The sequence below is a fragment of the Anas acuta genome, chromosome 2 (assembly GCF_963932015.1).
Source record: "Anas acuta chromosome 2, bAnaAcu1.1, whole genome shotgun sequence".
Taxonomy (NCBI): Eukaryota; Metazoa; Chordata; class Aves; order Anseriformes; family Anatidae; genus Anas; species Anas acuta.
Window position 1 is genome coordinate 61,966,331 of NC_088980.1, and position 16,668 is coordinate 61,982,998.

The 16,668-nt window shown below is 39.7% G+C and overlaps 1 protein-coding gene across 6 annotated transcripts in view; it reads left to right on the forward strand.

Moving 5' to 3' along the window:
* The window catches only part of BBS9 (Bardet-Biedl syndrome 9), a 317,920-nt gene extending 305,025 nt beyond the window's left edge, over window positions 1-12,895 (forward strand). For all 6 annotated transcript variants that reach the window (XR_011092535.1, XM_068670384.1, XM_068670386.1 and 3 more), the window contains one exon: window positions 11,783-12,895. Coding sequence is in view for 5 of the 6 variants with exons in the window: in XM_068670384.1 (XP_068526485.1) it covers window positions 11,783-11,823 (41 nt within the window). In the remaining variant the exon portion in view is untranslated. The remainder of the gene's footprint in view (window positions 1-11,782) is intronic.
* Window positions 12,896-16,668: the final 3,773 nt, after the last annotated feature.

A 16,668-nucleotide genomic window follows, 5' to 3' on the forward strand; every position in this document is an offset into this window, starting at 1 on the left:
TATCTTTCTGGTACTCAGGAGTCAAGGGCTAACTTTCTAGAGCTTATAAAAAAAATATAGTAAGTCTCTACTGGAGAAAGGGGAGGCTATGTAATTTCTGTGGCCACTGATGTTATATTTGTAAAAGAAGCACAGCATAGGTTCTAAATACATGTCTATATCAGACTTATGCATTAAAAATAAATAAATAAATAAATAAATTTGAGGCAGTATATTTATGATACTTCAGTGTGAAATGATAATCCAGAAGATTTTGAAAGTATCAAAAAGCTTTAAGAACTTTTATTTTTACAGTCACATTGATCTGAAATATTCAGCAGGAATTTGACAAATGGTTTGTTTTACCTGCATCTGCATTTTTCAAAGAAAAATTATCTCAGCTGAAAAGTTTGCTCAGTATTAGCTGAAATTACAAAGGTAGGTGATGAATGTTTGAAAATACTAACAGCAGCCAGCATATAGCAGTAGAAAGTGTAGCATATGTATGTGTGTATATATACATATTATTTATATATCTCATATCCTTGAAGGATCTTAGATCATCCTGCAGGCAGACACTGGGTGGCTGTCTCCAGGAGCAGGATCCCCATTCATATGAAAGTGGTGGAAAATCTTACCCTAAAGCTAGCCTACCCCTGGAGTTTTTCCTATCTGTCATGATGAGCACTTGTCTGGGAAGAAAAAGGTTTTCTTAATGGTCAACTGGCAAATCTTTCTGTCTGAGAAGTCAAAAGCACGTCACAGTGAAGCAAGTAGGTGGCCACCAACTACTGTGGCATTAGTTCTCTCCAGGAAAAAGCAAAGAATTGCATGTATGCCAAGACTCTCTTTTTAATACAGTAGCAGAGTATCTGTCTAATCTGAATGCCCATGGCTCAAATATTTTTTTTCTAGGAGTAAGTTATTGAAGAGCCAACATTTCTGAAATGCACAGTAGGATTTTCAGTTGCACTGAATGAGATGTAGGCTTGATGAAAAATAACTTGAACCATTGCCATTTGTGTGGCCATAGTTAAGTATTAGATTTGTATTGTGCTTATTTGCTTTAGAATTTGCTGAATTAGTTTACTGCTGTACAAAAGGAGCTAATAAGAAACTACAGGAGCTAATAAGAAACTGGCCACTGAGGAGCAAACTCAGTTTTAGGGATTCACTTCCTGGTAGGAAGTACCTGTTCAAGCTGAAATGTAAATGTCATTTGTAACTTTTCCTTGTGATCATCTCCAAATGAAAACAAGTATTTCTCAAAAAATAAAAAATTTGCAAGTTTTCCTAGAAGACTGTCTAGCACTTGATAGCTGTTTGTGGTAAGCCAAGTGTAATGACTAATTTCTTTATTTCATGTTATGTAACTGCTTTTTATGCAGTTAGTCTTCGTGCAAGCATATTCGGTTTCCTTTGTAATCATCTTTGGATGATTTTTTGATTTTTTTTTTGTTTCTCTGCATTTTTTCAAACTAACCATGATCCCATTCCTTTTGTTTTTCTCTCCATATTGGTATCTAAGAATGTAAGCTAGATTCATTTATTTATTTATTTATTTTATAATTCATCATTTATTCTAAAAAGTACTTATTCACAATTATATATATATATTATATTATTATATATTATGTATAAATAAATAAAATCACTATGATCATTAGAAGAAGCAACTTTGCTCCTTGGGAATTTTTGGTCATATCTCTGTTTGTTTTTCCTGATGTTCAAGTTTTGTAATTTTGCATTGGATAAATAAATTTCTTTTGGGCTTTCTTCAAATATAAAGCAGAAGGACGTAAATAAATAAATAAATATATAGTAACTTTGCAACATTATAAGTGTAGGAGTCTGATCTCTTTCCATTTACAGGTTGATTACTTGAATAGTCCTAAGATCTGTGAACTGGTGCATACCTCCTTACCTTTCCCAAAACAGATGAGCAGTAATTCAGACTACTTGTTCGTTCCTTGGATCCATTGTTGGCAGCTCTAATTCTTTTTTAGGTGGTGAGGTTTTCAATAAAATATTCTGTATCAGGGGTTTGTTATGGGTATATGTGTATGTACAAAATTTGATGTAATGAAAATTAAAGACAACAGTATTATACAATACAAGCACACCACAGTTTGTTATCAGAATAAAATAATTGAAAGGAATATTTATTTGCTATGCTTTGCAAAACAAAGGAACATAAAGATATTACCTGGGAAGGAACTTTGTCACTTTTCCTAACATGTCCCTTTTCACATTCAACCTGAGTTGCAATATGCCCATATCTATAGTATAGGTTCTCCATTGATGGCTACTGCCAAGTGGCATGAATACACGAGAACTTTGTAAAGCATTTAAAATTTGGTTTTAAAAAATAATCTTTGGACAGCTGTCAAATGTTTCTGTTGTTCTTATGTGTTACCTCCTCATTACTTGTTATCTCCTGTGTGTTATACTGGTATTACATATTAGTATTAAGTCAGAATGACAAAGGAAAGCTTTTAGCAAGGTTTATAAAATTTTGTGTGAGTAGACCCCTGATAAACTCAGGGTAAGGGCTGCCCTGCTATTTTTCATCTGTTTAGAAACTGAGCTGTTGCTAGCTTCATGTAGCTTCGACTTGTATTGCAGTTAGTAGAGGACATATTTAAAAATGAGCGATGGAAACTGTTGTTTCACATTATCCATTCTGTGATGTATATAGCCCCTTAGGACAAAGAGGAGTTCACTGAATGAACTCTTTGCTCTCAGTCACACTTCCTAAATGAAAAGCAAGTTTCTTTTACTTGCACAATTCTTTAATGAATGATTCAGTTCATGCTTCCCACTCATTTGTCTACCATCACTCCCCCTTCAGATACAAAAGTCTGATCATTTTTAAATTATGTATGCTGTGATCAGTGACTCACTGGTGGCTTGGGAGGGAATGGTAAAGCTCACTGTCAGTTTATTATTCCACAGAAAGTGGTACTGAATACTGATCAAGTCCAGTTTCTCCTGTTAAAGCCCACTGTAGGAAAGTTTGTAGCTTGTCCATCACAATGATCAATCTTCACCACCACATTAGAGTCAATGATTTCATACTAATCCCTTTTGCATTCCAAGCTAAACTGGGATAAGCAAGATATTGTTACTTTCTTAAACCTTTTGAAAAACACTTTGGATAGTGTCCATGGAATAATGATTATATGCTAAGAAAAGGGAAGCTATATATACTTCCTCAAGAAGTTTATAATGATAATCAAAATTATTAGCAGTGAAAAGATGGAGTTCTTAAAAAGAACATTATCATGATTTCCAGAAATATGACTTCACAGAATCACAGAATCACAGAATTTTCTAGGTTGGAAGAGACCTCCAAGATCATCGAGTCCAACCTCTGACCTAAAACTAACAGTCCCCACTAAACCATATCCCTAAGCTCTACATCTAAACGTCTTTTGAAGACTTCCAGGGATGGTGACTCCACCACCTCCCTGGGCAGCCCGTTCCAATGCCTCACAACCCTTTCAGTAAAGAAATTCTTCCTAACATCTAACCTAAAACTCCCCTGGCGTAACTTTAGCCCATTCCCCCTCGTCCTGTCACCAGGCACATGGGAGAACAGGCCAACCCCCACCTCGCTACAGCCTCCTTTAATGTACTTATACAGAGCAATAAGGTCACCCCTGAGCCTCCTCTTCTCTAGGCTGAACAAGCCCAGCTCCTTCAGCCGCTCCTCGTAGGACTTGCTCTCCAGGCCCCTCACCAGCTTCGTCGCCCTTCTTTGGACCCGCTCAAGCACCTCGATGTCCTTCTTGTAGCGAGGGGCCCAAAACTGAACACAGTACTCGAGGTGCGGCCTCACCAGAGCCGAGTACAGGGGGACGATCACCTCCCTAGCCCTGCTGGTCACAGTGTTTCTGATACAAGCCAGGATGCCGTTGGCCTTCTTGGCCACCAGAGCACACTGCTGGCTCATACTCAGCCGACTGTCCACCATCACTCCCAGGTCCTTCTCTGCCTGGCAGCTCTCCAACCATTCCTCTCCCAGCCTGTAGTTCTGCTTGGGGTTATTGCGCCCCAGGTGCAGGACCCGGCACTTGGCCTTATTGAACTTCATACAGTTGACCTCAGCCCATCGGTGCAGCCTATCCAGATCCTCCTGCAGAGCCTTCCTACCCTCGAGCAGATCGACACACGCACCTAGCTTGGTGTCATCTGCAAACTTACTGAGGGTGCACTCGATGCCGTCATCCAGATCATTGATGAAGATGTTAAAGAGGACCGGCCCCAGCACCGAGCCCTGGGGGACGCCACTAGTGACTGGCCTCCAACTGGACTTGGCTCCATTCACCACAACTCTTTGGGCCCGGCTATCCAGCCAGTTTCTAACCCAACGAAACGTGCGCCAGTCCAAGCCAAGAGCAGCCAGTTTCTTGAGGAGAATGCTGTGGGAGACGGTGTCAAAAGCCTTGCTGAAGTCAAGGTAGACCACATCCACAGCCTTTCCCTCGTCCACCCAGCGCGTCACTTTGTCGTAGAAGGAGATCAGGTTCGTCAAGCAGGACCTGCCTTCCATAAACCCATGCTGGCTGGGCCTGATCGCCTGCTTGCCCTTCAAGTGCCGCATGATGACTCCCAAGAGGATCTGCTCCATGAGCTTCCCTGGTACTGAGGTCAAACTGACCGGCCTGTAGTTCCCCGGGTCTGCCCTCCGGCCCTTCTTGTAGATGGGCGTCACATTTGCTAGCCGCCAGTCAGCTGGGACCTCCCCCGATAGCCAGGACTGCTGATAAATGATGGATAGGGGCTTGGCCAGCTCATCTGCCAGTTCTCTCAGTACCCTTGGGTGGATCCCATCCGGCCCCATCGATTTGTGGACATCCAAGTGCCGTAGCAGGTCACCAACCAGTTCTTCGTGGATGGTGAGGGCCACATCCTGCCCCCCGTCCCCTTCCACCAGTTCTGGGTACTGGGTATCCAGAGAGCAACCGGTTTTGCCGCTAAAGACTGAGGCAAAGAAGGCATTGAGCACCTCCGCCTTTTCCTCATCTCTTGTAACTAAGTTTCCCCCTGCATCCAGTAAAGGATGGAGATTCTCCCTAGTCCTCCTTTTTGTGTTGATGTATTTATAAAAGCGTTTTTTATTATCTTTAACGGCAGTAGCCAGATTGAGCTCCAGACGAGCTTTGGCCTTCCTAATCTTGTCCCTGCACAGCCTCGCTACATCCTTATAGTCCTCCTTAGTGGCCTGCCCAATTTTCCAAAGATTATAAACCCTCTTTTTTCTCCTAAGCTCAAGCCACAATTCTCTGTTGAGCCAGGCTGGTCTTCTTCCCTGCTGGCTCATCTTTGGGCGCATGGGAATAGACCGCTCCTGCACCATTAGGATTTGCCTCTTAAAGAGCGCCCAGCCTTCCTGGACCCCTCTGCCCTTCAGAACCGCCTCCCATGGGACTCCACCAACTAGTGTCCTGAGCAGCCCAAAGTCAGCCCTCCGAAAGTCCAATACAGTGGTTTTACTGGTTCCCTTCCTGGCCCCGCCAAGAATAGTGAACTCCACCATTCGTGGTCACTCTGCCCAAGACTGTTCCCGACAATCACATCCTCCACCAGTCCTTCTCTGTTTGTGAAGAGAAGGTCTAGCAGGGCACCACCCCTGGTAGGTTCACTAATCAGCTGCGTCAGGAAGCTATCTTCCACTTTCTCCAGAAACCTCCTAGACTGCTTCCTCTGGGCTGTGTTGTGCTTCCAGGATATGTCAGGGAAGTTGAAGTCCCCCACGAGTACAAGCGCTGACGAATTCGCAACTTCTGTCAGCTGCCTGTAGAACTCCTCATCCGTCTCCTCATCCTGGTTCGGCGGTCTATAGCAGACCCCGACCAGGACACTAGCCTTGTTGTCCCTGCCGATCCTAACCCAAAGGGACTCGATCTTGTCATTCCTAGCCTCGAGTTTTACAACATCGAAAGACTCTCTAATATAGAGAGCCACACCGCCACCCCTTCTGTGCTGCCTGTCCCTTCTGAAGAGCCTATAGCCAGGCATCGCAGCACTCCAGTCATGAGACTGGTCCCACCACGTTTCCGTGATGGCAACCAAGTCGTAGCCTGCCCGCTGCACGATGGCTTCCAGCTCCTCCTGTTTATTACCCATGCTGCGTGCATTGGTGTAGATGCACTTCAGCTGGGCCTTTACCTTATCCTCTGGCCTTGCCATTGTTCCCCCTGGCACAGCCCCAACAGTCCTTGTTTCAGCCCCATCCCCCTTCTTACCTAGTTTAAAGCCCTATCTATCAGCCCTGCCAACTCCTGACCCAAGATCCTTACCCCTCTCCGAGAGAGGCCCATCCCATCCGGTGCCATCAGGCCCGGTGTAGCATAGACCTTCCCGTGATCAAAAAACCCAAAGTTGTGCCGGTCACACCAGTCACGAAGCCACGAGTTTATGCGAACAGCGCACCTTTCAGCTTCCATCCCCCCTATCGGAAGGACAGAGGCAAACACAACCTGTGCGCCTGAACCTCTAAGTTGTCGCCCCAAATCCCTAAAGTCTCTTTTGATCGCCTTCGGGCTTCTCTTTGCTACTTCATCGCTACCAGCCTGAAAGACCAATAGCGGGTAGTAGTCAGTGGGCCGTACCAGGCGCTTGACCTTCTTGGCAATGTCCCTGACCCTGGCCCCAGGGAGGCAGCAGACCTCCCTACGGGTAGGGTCAGGCCGACAAATAGGGCCCTCTGTTCCCCTAAGGACAGAGTCACCCACAACAATCACCCTTCTTTCGTTCTTGGTGGAGGCAGTCCTGATGCGTGGAGTTGACCTCCTCACCCTAGGAATCCTCCTGGGAACACTTTCTACCTCTTCCTCAGTTGCTGTTGATCTCTCATTCTCCAGGGCCTCAAACCTGTTTTGTAAGGGCACCTGGGAAGGTGGGGTCGGAAGAGGAGGGCATCGCCTGCGATGTCGAGCAGGGACCTATCTCCATTCCTCCTCAACTCCCAGGTCCCCTCCCTCTGCCCGACGGCGACTGGGCAGGGTGTCCACCCCCATTTGGGGTGTCTCACCCCGGTACCTCTCCTTGAGGCCCTGCAGGGAGTTGCTCCAGAAGTCTATCTCCCGCTCACACTCCCTGATGGCCCTCAGCCTCTCCACCTCCTCCTTGAGCTCCGCCACCATGCGGATCAGGTCATCCACTTGCTCACACCTAACACACGCAGCGTCTCTGCCTCCTGCCGATGGCAGGAACAGGCTCTGACACTCCCTGTCAGACTTGAAGGTGATGGGAAAAATCTGTCTTCTTTTGTTAACAAAAAAGCAAAAAGAACTATTAACTTTGATCATTTGGAACATTTAGTTTTGCATCCAAAATTTTATGAAGAACTTTCTTTAAATCTGTAGTTTGTTCTAAGGTTGTTTTATGTCTGATCTAGAAATAGCAATTATAACCAGCAGGCCATGAGACAGGGTGTTTTTTTCCTCTTTTCTTTTAGGTGGGAAGAGCTGAAGAAAGTGGTGCCTCCCTTCTCTAGCTTAATCTGAACTCAAAATAACTTCTAGTTCACTTGTTATAACAGCCCTTTTTCTGAGTCACAGTATGAAACAGAGACTGGGAAGTGTTGAATATTGTAGATTAAACACTTCAAAGCCAACTTTGACTTAGTTTTATGCATGCTTCAGAGTAGACTAATGTACAATAGTATCCAAGAAACTCAGCCAGTAATTCATGAGAGTCCAAAATGTTCTCCTTAGGATGAGTCATAGCAGCATAAATGACATGACTGGAGAAGATCCCTTAGGTCATCCAGTTGAAAGCCTTTCTATCTTCCTCTTCACTAATCCCCTCTAGGATTTCTTCTACCCTGTCTTGACAAACCTCTCATATCCTTGACTCAGCCACCTCCCTGGGTAGTTTCTTCCATTGCCTAATGATTTAACCTGAACATCTTTAAACCTTACACCATAATGCTTAGTATGGACAATTTATGACTACAGAAAACAATCCTTTCTCCTCCCTTCTGCCATCATGATCAAATATCATCCTTCCCTCTAAATGTTCTTTATTTTTCCCCTCTAGCTGCATGAATAATAACTCCAGTAAAGTGTTTTGTTTTGCTTTTTCTTCAGCTGTCTTTGGTGTTTCTGTCACTGTAACTGTTTTTCTAAGATCTTTCTCTCAGTTTTCAAGGCTCAAAAATACATTTTGTTCTACAAATGAACTTTCTGTGACTCAGCAATATGTGTGCATTAATCATGCTTTTCTAAAGGTGAATTGGCACAACTGAAATATTCCATGGCTTTGTTTATAGAAGTTGCTTTCATAAGGGTGCTAATGTGCTCTGATTGATAAATACAGAAAAAAAATAATAATTTGAGGGATTTAAGTGGATGAAAGTGTAATGTATTTTTAGTTTCAGATATGTGTAATCTCATGTTACTAATCAGGATATTAATTCAATCACGTAAATTAACTTAATTTTGAAAACTTTTCTCCAAAAACTCTCGGGGTTTCCTACTGCAGAAGGGTTAGTTTATCATGGTTATTGCCAAAAGCACAGTTTCCCAATTTATAACTGTGTTGATAGAGATATTATCCCTTTAATATACATTTGTCAAAGTGTGTGTGTATGTTCATACCAGTATTATTCTGGTAGAATTTTTGCATGGTCTATAAAATGAAACACTGAGAATTTCCTAATGGAAATTATGGGGGCATAAGAACATAAGAAAGTGTTTTTGTTTGTTTGTTTCTTTCTTTCTTTCTTTTGAAATGAGGTACAGGGGTACATCTACAAAATTCTTAATTTTATACCAAGTACTTCTTAGGATCTGCCTAAGCTTGTCAGAATATACTGATAATAAACCTCTCTTAGTCATATGACCTTCTATAATTTAGCATATACCTTTTAGATCAATGCAAAATTTATGTTGTTCTCTTAGTTGACTAATAAATATGGCATGTTGAAAAATACAGGGTAGAGGTGGGGAGGCTCATTATTGCAAGCTATGTTTTCATATTGCCTCCCATTTTAGACTTACACAATAAAAATAGCTGCAGTCTATACCTCGTGTCAGCTCACCGCTCCCACAGTTTACTCATGTGGTAGTTCTTTGATCCATGCAGAAGTATTACTAGGTTACCTGAAGTTTTGTATAGTGCTGTCAGGCAAAGCTGTGTGAAATTGAGGTGAATCCTGCTCTAAGTTTCAGTTCTGCCAGCCCATAATTACAACTAACACATTAGGTTTAGTTGATCCACTGTGTTTCATGAGCTTGCAAGCAGCCATTCACATTGACCATTTTGGCATGGCAATTTACAGAAATAGACACAGGAATTACATGTATTTTTAAGAAGTCCATCTCATGGAAATGCCAGTTTTTGAAAGGAGTATCTTGGGCACTATTTTACATCTCCAATAACTATTTTTGCTCTACAATTTTATAGCTAAATTTTATTTTTTAATATGTTATGGCTTTAGCCTACTAAAGGAAAAGGTCCATGTCCCACCCCTCTCCCCCTCCCCCATTTTTTTTTTTCTAAACCTTTCCTTCCTTAATTTCCAGCTGCTAAGATTCTCAGATGTCCTCTAGCAAGTCCTCAAATGTAGTTGCATTGATATTGAGGGCACTGTGCAGTAGCAGTGTTGCACATCTTGAAGTGTGCAACTCAGTGGGCAATGCTAATGCACAGGTAAGTGTCTCTTCGTCTGGTAAATCTCTGCCTGTCCTCTTCAGAGACAAACTGCTGATGTAAGCATGCTGCCCTTTTCTGTTTCTTATTCATGTGTCTGTCCAGCTTTTAGGAAGTGTGTGCAGAAAGTTGTTTCCAAACTCTTGCAAACTCTCTTCCCTGATTGTGGTGGGAAAGTAAGGCATTCTCCAATGTCTTTTTTATGGAGTACAGAGAACTGTAAACAGCTGCAGATGTGATTTCAATAAATCTGTATAGTCAGGAGCAGTATTCACTGTGGGCTCTGCAGTGGCTTCTGTGGTTCTACAGTACGTTGAGATACGTGGCCTATTTCATGGCAAATGCCTGTCTTCTGCAGCTCTTTCCACTGTGCTACGTCTGTAGGGCTTTTCTCAGCAACCATCTGTTTAAGATTATTCTCATGATGTATTTCAAATGGTATCTTATGCATCTTCTCTCAGCATTGTTAATCTCTTAGGTCCTGGAGCAATAATTATTTCTCCTCTCCAGCATTTGTAGCTCATCTGGGTGTCTTATAATCCACACATTTCATTATTGTGCTACCTACCTCCTTCCTCTAGATCATTAATGAAACAAGATGGGACCTGCTGCTGGTCCCTTTGGCATCCCAGCATGTGCTATGCAGTAAGATTTTTGAACAAAGGAACTACCATTTCAGGGCTGACCTTTGTAAACCCATGTCAACTCTTAACATGGTATTTTTAATTGTCCTTTGGGGGCCTTGGGCTTCCAGCTGTTACTGAAATTTTATTGCTTTAGTCTTTTGTATCTTGGCAATTTTATCCTTGATCTGCTCTCTGTTGGCCTCTCTGTTAGCCTCTCTTTATTTCAATTTCAAGGCTTGAGGTAAAATTTGTTTAACTTATTACCAGCAGTCATGAAAACCATTCATGCACATACTGATATCCACAAGCACCAGAAGACAATTATGGTGCAAAAAAACCCTGACAAATAAAACAAACAAGCAAACAAAAAAAAAGTAACATAAATGTTTTTATTTATGTGAAATTGCATGGATCTAAATTAACACTTCCCTTCCCCACTCCCCCCCTTTTTAATGATGTAAATTCTGTGTGAACATGATTACGAAGGCAATTGGGCCTTCAGTCAGTGAACTATCCTGGGTTTAGAAGACCTGGACAGTCAAATTTAATTCTCCTGCTGACCTGATGGGTGATTTCACTTCACCGCGTGTGTAGAGATTTCAGCCTTCTTCCGAGATGTCTCATTAGAAAAAATACTACATAAAATTGTGTGTTACTTATACATGTTATTTTGTTATACTGCCAATTTATTTTGGATTGCTTTATGTTCATTTGAAAAGGATTTAAGTTAAATCATCTTCAGCATAAAACAATAGCAAACATATAAGAAACCACTGGGTTAAATAATCACTTTTAATTAACCTATGCAAGTATGTGCATATAAAAATTTCTGTGATTACCCACTGCTCCTTTTCTCCATAAATATTTCAAGCAACTTTTTTATGACTTTCTACCTAAAGATTTGATTTTATCAGGTTCATTATTGCAAAGATTAATATCCAGTCAAAGATGGATTAACCTTTGCACAGATATTTGAAGATGGGAAACTCATATGTTCCTGGTTTAAAGTAGAAGTTACCTTCTGTACAGGGGTTTTGCTATTTTCCCCTTGCCCATAGTGTTAGTCTTATATTAAAATAAAATAAAATAAATCCTTATTAATTAGTTTATGGAGCCTAATTTTCTATTGTTTTGCAATTTGTATTGCCAGTTCTACCTGGAAAAAGGTGAAGGTAAAATCAAGTGGAGAACGGTGTGTCAGATCATATGTCTGATTATTCTCTACCGTTTTTCTTCACATTTAAGAGTAGTCCAGAATTTAAAACTTAAAGATTGCATCATCTGTCATATACATAAAGGAGCTGATATGAAATTGTCTTTATTGTCTTAATTTGTATATTCCTAAACTTGTGAGTGCTTGAATTTGCAACTTATGCATTTTTGTTCTATGTTGCATGTAATAAATTGTTTCTTTCAGCTATAACCAAAGCTTTTACAAACAAGTAAAATCAACAATATAGTGCATGCAGTTGCTAAGTACACTGAATTTTTAAGCATCTTTTTCTCCTTTATAGGTTTGTCTGAGGATGCATCAGAGGAAGCAGAAAAGCCATGAAACATGAAGATAACCCTCAGGAGGAATTTCTGTCTGATATCAAATGCATTTATAAGACAGCAGTAACAATCCTTTTTATTCTGACCTGAATGTAGCCTCCAGAAAGAGAGGACTGTGCTAATTTATATGAAAAAGTTCCATTCTAGTCATTTTGGTTGGGTCTTCCTGCCAACTGCTAGCATCCTTTCTGTGAGCAAAGCTTATGCACTTACCCAACTGTGGTAGGGATGTTGTGTTATGTTTTGTGATATATCAGCCCTTCTAAGGCTTCTGTTGATTGATCAAAGACTGTTTACAGATAGTTAAAAGCAACATTTGTTTCGGGATATGTTTTATCTGATTTTTAAGATATTCTGAACTATACATTTGTTATATCACAGCTTTGACGAAAGATAACTATCTCCTTTCCTCCTGTACTAACATTCACAATTCCAGACAGCTGAATTCACCACAAGTAGAAAAACTGGTAATCAATCAACCACCCACCCTCCCCACCCCGTGCCCTGTCTCTCATTGCTTATACAGACTCCTGCTCTCAAGAGATACAGAGTAAAATATGGTTACTGGACATACAGGGCAAACCCTTTTGCCATTAACTATGTCACTATGAACATGAATAAAGTTTACACTGTAAGTACCCTGAGCACAGCAACAGATGGATCTTTTTATGATTACCTGTCAGTCAGCCTGATCTGGTTATGGGTAAGATTTTCAAAAGTAACTAGCAATTTTTGAGTGCCTTACTTTTTACAAATCCAGTTGGAGGGGCTTAGATGGTTTGGTTTTTAGAAAGTGCTGAATATTTACAGTCTGAAAGTCAGGTCCACCCAAGGTGCCTGTGATGAAACAACAACTGAGACAACCCAAACACCTTGGCGAACTGTGGCCTAGGGTTTGGAAGTGTCAAGATTATGTCTGAGTTCGTAAGAGTGAGCTGAGTGTAGTATCAGTAAAATATATTTGAAACTGAAGATAACTGATACATGGGTCAAGAGTAAAGACAGCTGAACAAGGTCTCTCTTGGTTGTTGTTGGTTCATAAAAAATTAGGATCTTTTTTTTTTTTTTTTTTTGGATTGCAAATACAGAAAATATAGTGCACCCCAGCATAATTTCTCGGGGATGCAATTGGATGAACTACATGTATCTGCACATCCCAATTTCATCTTGGTTTCACCAACTTCTGTTCTAGCCGTAGTAAAGGTCCCTCCAACTCACATTTGTGCTCTTTTGGCAGAGTTGTTGACAGTTTCTGTGGTCTGTGCCAGACTTGATCTGTAGATAAAAAGGAGACATTTTTCAGGATCTCTTAAGCCAACAACTTTCATCAGCTCCATGTTTACTTTCAAACTTTGTATCCACCCCCAAAAACTAAACTAGTTTGCACCAATTGTGCATCTGCTTCTTAGCCCTTTGATCCTGCTCTGGTTCAGTAAACTTGATATAATCATGTTTCATGGAGCCCTTTTCAACGTTAAATGGAGCCAAGTGGCCAGGGAACTGGGTATGGCTTCTGATACCTCTAGGTCTGAAGTGAGCAGGGGTTGCTGATAAAAATGACTCTGTCCCCCAGGAGACCTCAGATATCTGTAAACTGTGGTGCACAAAATCTTGCCTCTTTCCCAGGAAGGAAAAATCCTACCCCCTGCTTGTTATGGAGGGATTCTGCTGGCTGAGTTTTCTTCACTCTGATCCCTCCCCCATGGTTTTTGTCAGAAGGGCAGTAACCAACCCATTGTAAATGTATCCTGCTGTGTTGCGAAAATTACACAATAAAATAATCTCCTGTAGTTTCTGTACACACCTCAATGACCAAGGAAAATCCATGGAGAATTAATCAATTACTGTAGCTATTAGGCTTAAACTTTAACTATAGATCTCAAATCTTCTTTTGTTCTCTTGTCAGTGGCTACTAGGTAATCTAGAAAAATCCACTGCTACTTTTTTTTTTTTTTTTTTTTTTTTTTTTTTTTTTTCCCATGCCATAGAAGTGCCATTATGTTGTAGAATCCTGGACCAAAGAATCCTAAGCTATATGTGTATAATATTAGCTGGAGAACACACTACTGTGACTTTTGTGAAATATATTACTCTGTCATAATTATTATTATTGAATGTGATCCCAACACTTAGAGTTGCCTGGCTTCATTGAGAGCTTAGGGTAAACAAATAGGCACTCAGGTCAATTATTTGATATGCTTTTAATCATTTTTTACCATTTTAATATGTAAGGCCCAGAAACACTCTTATTTGTCTTTTCTGCTCCATGCTTTGTAAAAGGAGGTCTCATGAGACTCCTTCCACAGAAAAGGAAAAACATGGTGGTAATACAGAAAAAAAAAGCTAGAACTGTCTATAATAGTAATGTGACCTCTTTGTATATTGTACTAAATTGTGATATTTGATAGTATCATCAGGATTTAAAAGAGCAATACAGTTGCTTTGAGTAAAAATTACTTGTTTTCCCCACATGCCAAATAGTCCAGCTAATTCAGAGGAAGGAAACCGTTGAAATGTAGTCATTTACACAGCAGGCTAAGAGAAAATATTGTAAAGTAATTCATAGCAGATCTCAAATGTATTTTGAATTTTTAAGAAAGTTCTTTTTGGCTGGAAAAAAAAAATAAGTCCAGTTGCAGTTTTGGAGTTAGAGAATTGACCAACTGAAAAGTGTCAGGAAGCATTGCTAGGTGAGGAGGACAAAATGTTGGGTTCTCATTGACAACATTTCTGAGGCCAAGAAAGAAATTGCTGAGTAGCCAAATGATTCTGAACAGGATTTTAGCATATGCCTGATCAGATGTTCTGTTAATTATAAGACTACAATGTTTTCAAGTGAGGTGGAGTCATTAATATAAATGTCATATCTAGAAACCTAGTGATTTATTCTGCAAAAAGATTACTCATATAAGAACTGTATCTTTCTGAGCTTAAATATGCAGTCTGCTAGAATAAATAATTTTTTTGAGGAGAATTTATATTTTTAGTTGGCTCACAGATAAAAAATTTTAAACAATCATTTTATAAAAATCGATTTTGGATACTTATATCTAAAGTGAATTTTGTAACATTTTGAAAAACATACTGAGGGTCATGGCAGCTTTTTTATTGTACTTGTGCTGTAGCATTTTGAAATGCATTTTCTAAAGTAAGTCATAACATAAAATATATGCATTTTATTTCTGTTAAACAGTTTTGTTTTTTTTTTTTGTATTATTGTATTATTTTCTGATTGTTATTGTCCAAGGGCTTTTTTTTTTTTTTTTTTTTTTTTGTGCTGTAGAAAAACAGATTAAAACAGTTACTACTCTGATGACAAAAATCTGGAGATTTGGTCTCTGAGGATCTTTTGGGCTTTGAACACAATGTTGAGTTCAAACCAGGGCTTTTCTTTCCAGCTTCAGATTGATTCTTCTGTCCAACTATTATTAAACTATGACACAGAAAAACAGCATTTCTTTATTTTCCAGGGGTTGAATTTTGCTTTATAATGTCTTCTTTTCTCTTCTTCAGCATTTATTATGCACAGAGTTTTAGAGATAAGTTTCAATATTCTTCTGTTGCTTATAAATAGTAATTTACTGCCGTAAAACAAAATTTGCTGAGCAGAGATTTTATTTCTATGTCAAGTGCTTTCAGCATAAAAACTACAAGTTATATATTATATTGAATACGCATTTTTCTTTCTTATCAGAATATCCTGTTTATAAATACTCTTTTCAAAATACTGACAGTACTGCAAAATATATGACATACTTCTGAAAGCAAGCTTCTGTATTACTTCCTTGAAATTAACACTTAGTTTTCCATAGCTTTCTAGTCACCCTTTGACATCATGCTGCTTAGTTCATGCACTGCATAGGATTCCTCCAGTATTTATGTATCTTCATATGCTCTTTGCAGCTGACTTGGTTCTTCCTCCACAACTCAAAGGATGTTTAAGTTTAGATACTCGAATGTTTAAGTTCACATACCTTCTCATTTGTATGTAAGCCATAATCCTCTTGAGGTGCGTGAATGCCCTCAGGTCCTGATGAAACAAGCAGGAGGTCAAGGCATGTGGTGTTCTACAGGGCTGGGCTTAAAATTAACAAAAGTGACCCAAATTAGAAGTGCTATTGAATGCATTGTTTCTATGAGAATTTACTCTATTACCTCAGTGGACTAAATTCAATACAAGGATTATATTCATATAAAGATTAGAAAATATTGTTTGGTTTAGAGCCTGAAACTCTTCTCTACTTGTTCAATTCTTACAGTGGTCAATAGTATCAGGAATGATTATTTCTGTCCTCCTTTGCAAGATGACTAGCTTTTTTCTGCACAGAAGCTGCTAGTTTTGGGGGCATATACAGGAGATCAGCAGATCACAGCAGAGACACTTTGCAGTTTTATTAGCATTAAATGTATAGCAAGTGATTTGATTAATTTGAGGATGAAAGCCTAAGACAGTTAATTGTTTTGTTCATGTATTTTCTGATAACATGTCCTGGTTGCCATAACTTCATATTTGCTGTAGCAAGGAGTACAAAGAAAATGCAACATGTAAGCAGTTTTAAATAAATATATTTGTTATTTTAAATTACTGTGGTATTTTCCAAGAATTTCATGTTGTTAAAAGCAGGAAAGGGAGTAAAACTATTTATTCTTAGGTACTCATTGTAGGTTGATACTTCATTCACATGAACTGTCACCTGCTTAGATTTACTATGTGTGTATGGGGCATGCATGTTTGCAGATTAATCTGCTGTGTTGAAGATTTCATTATTCATCCTCATTCTTAAATTGAAATCATTGAGCAAATTATGTTTTTAATAACAGAAAAAAAAACACATTACAAAACTAA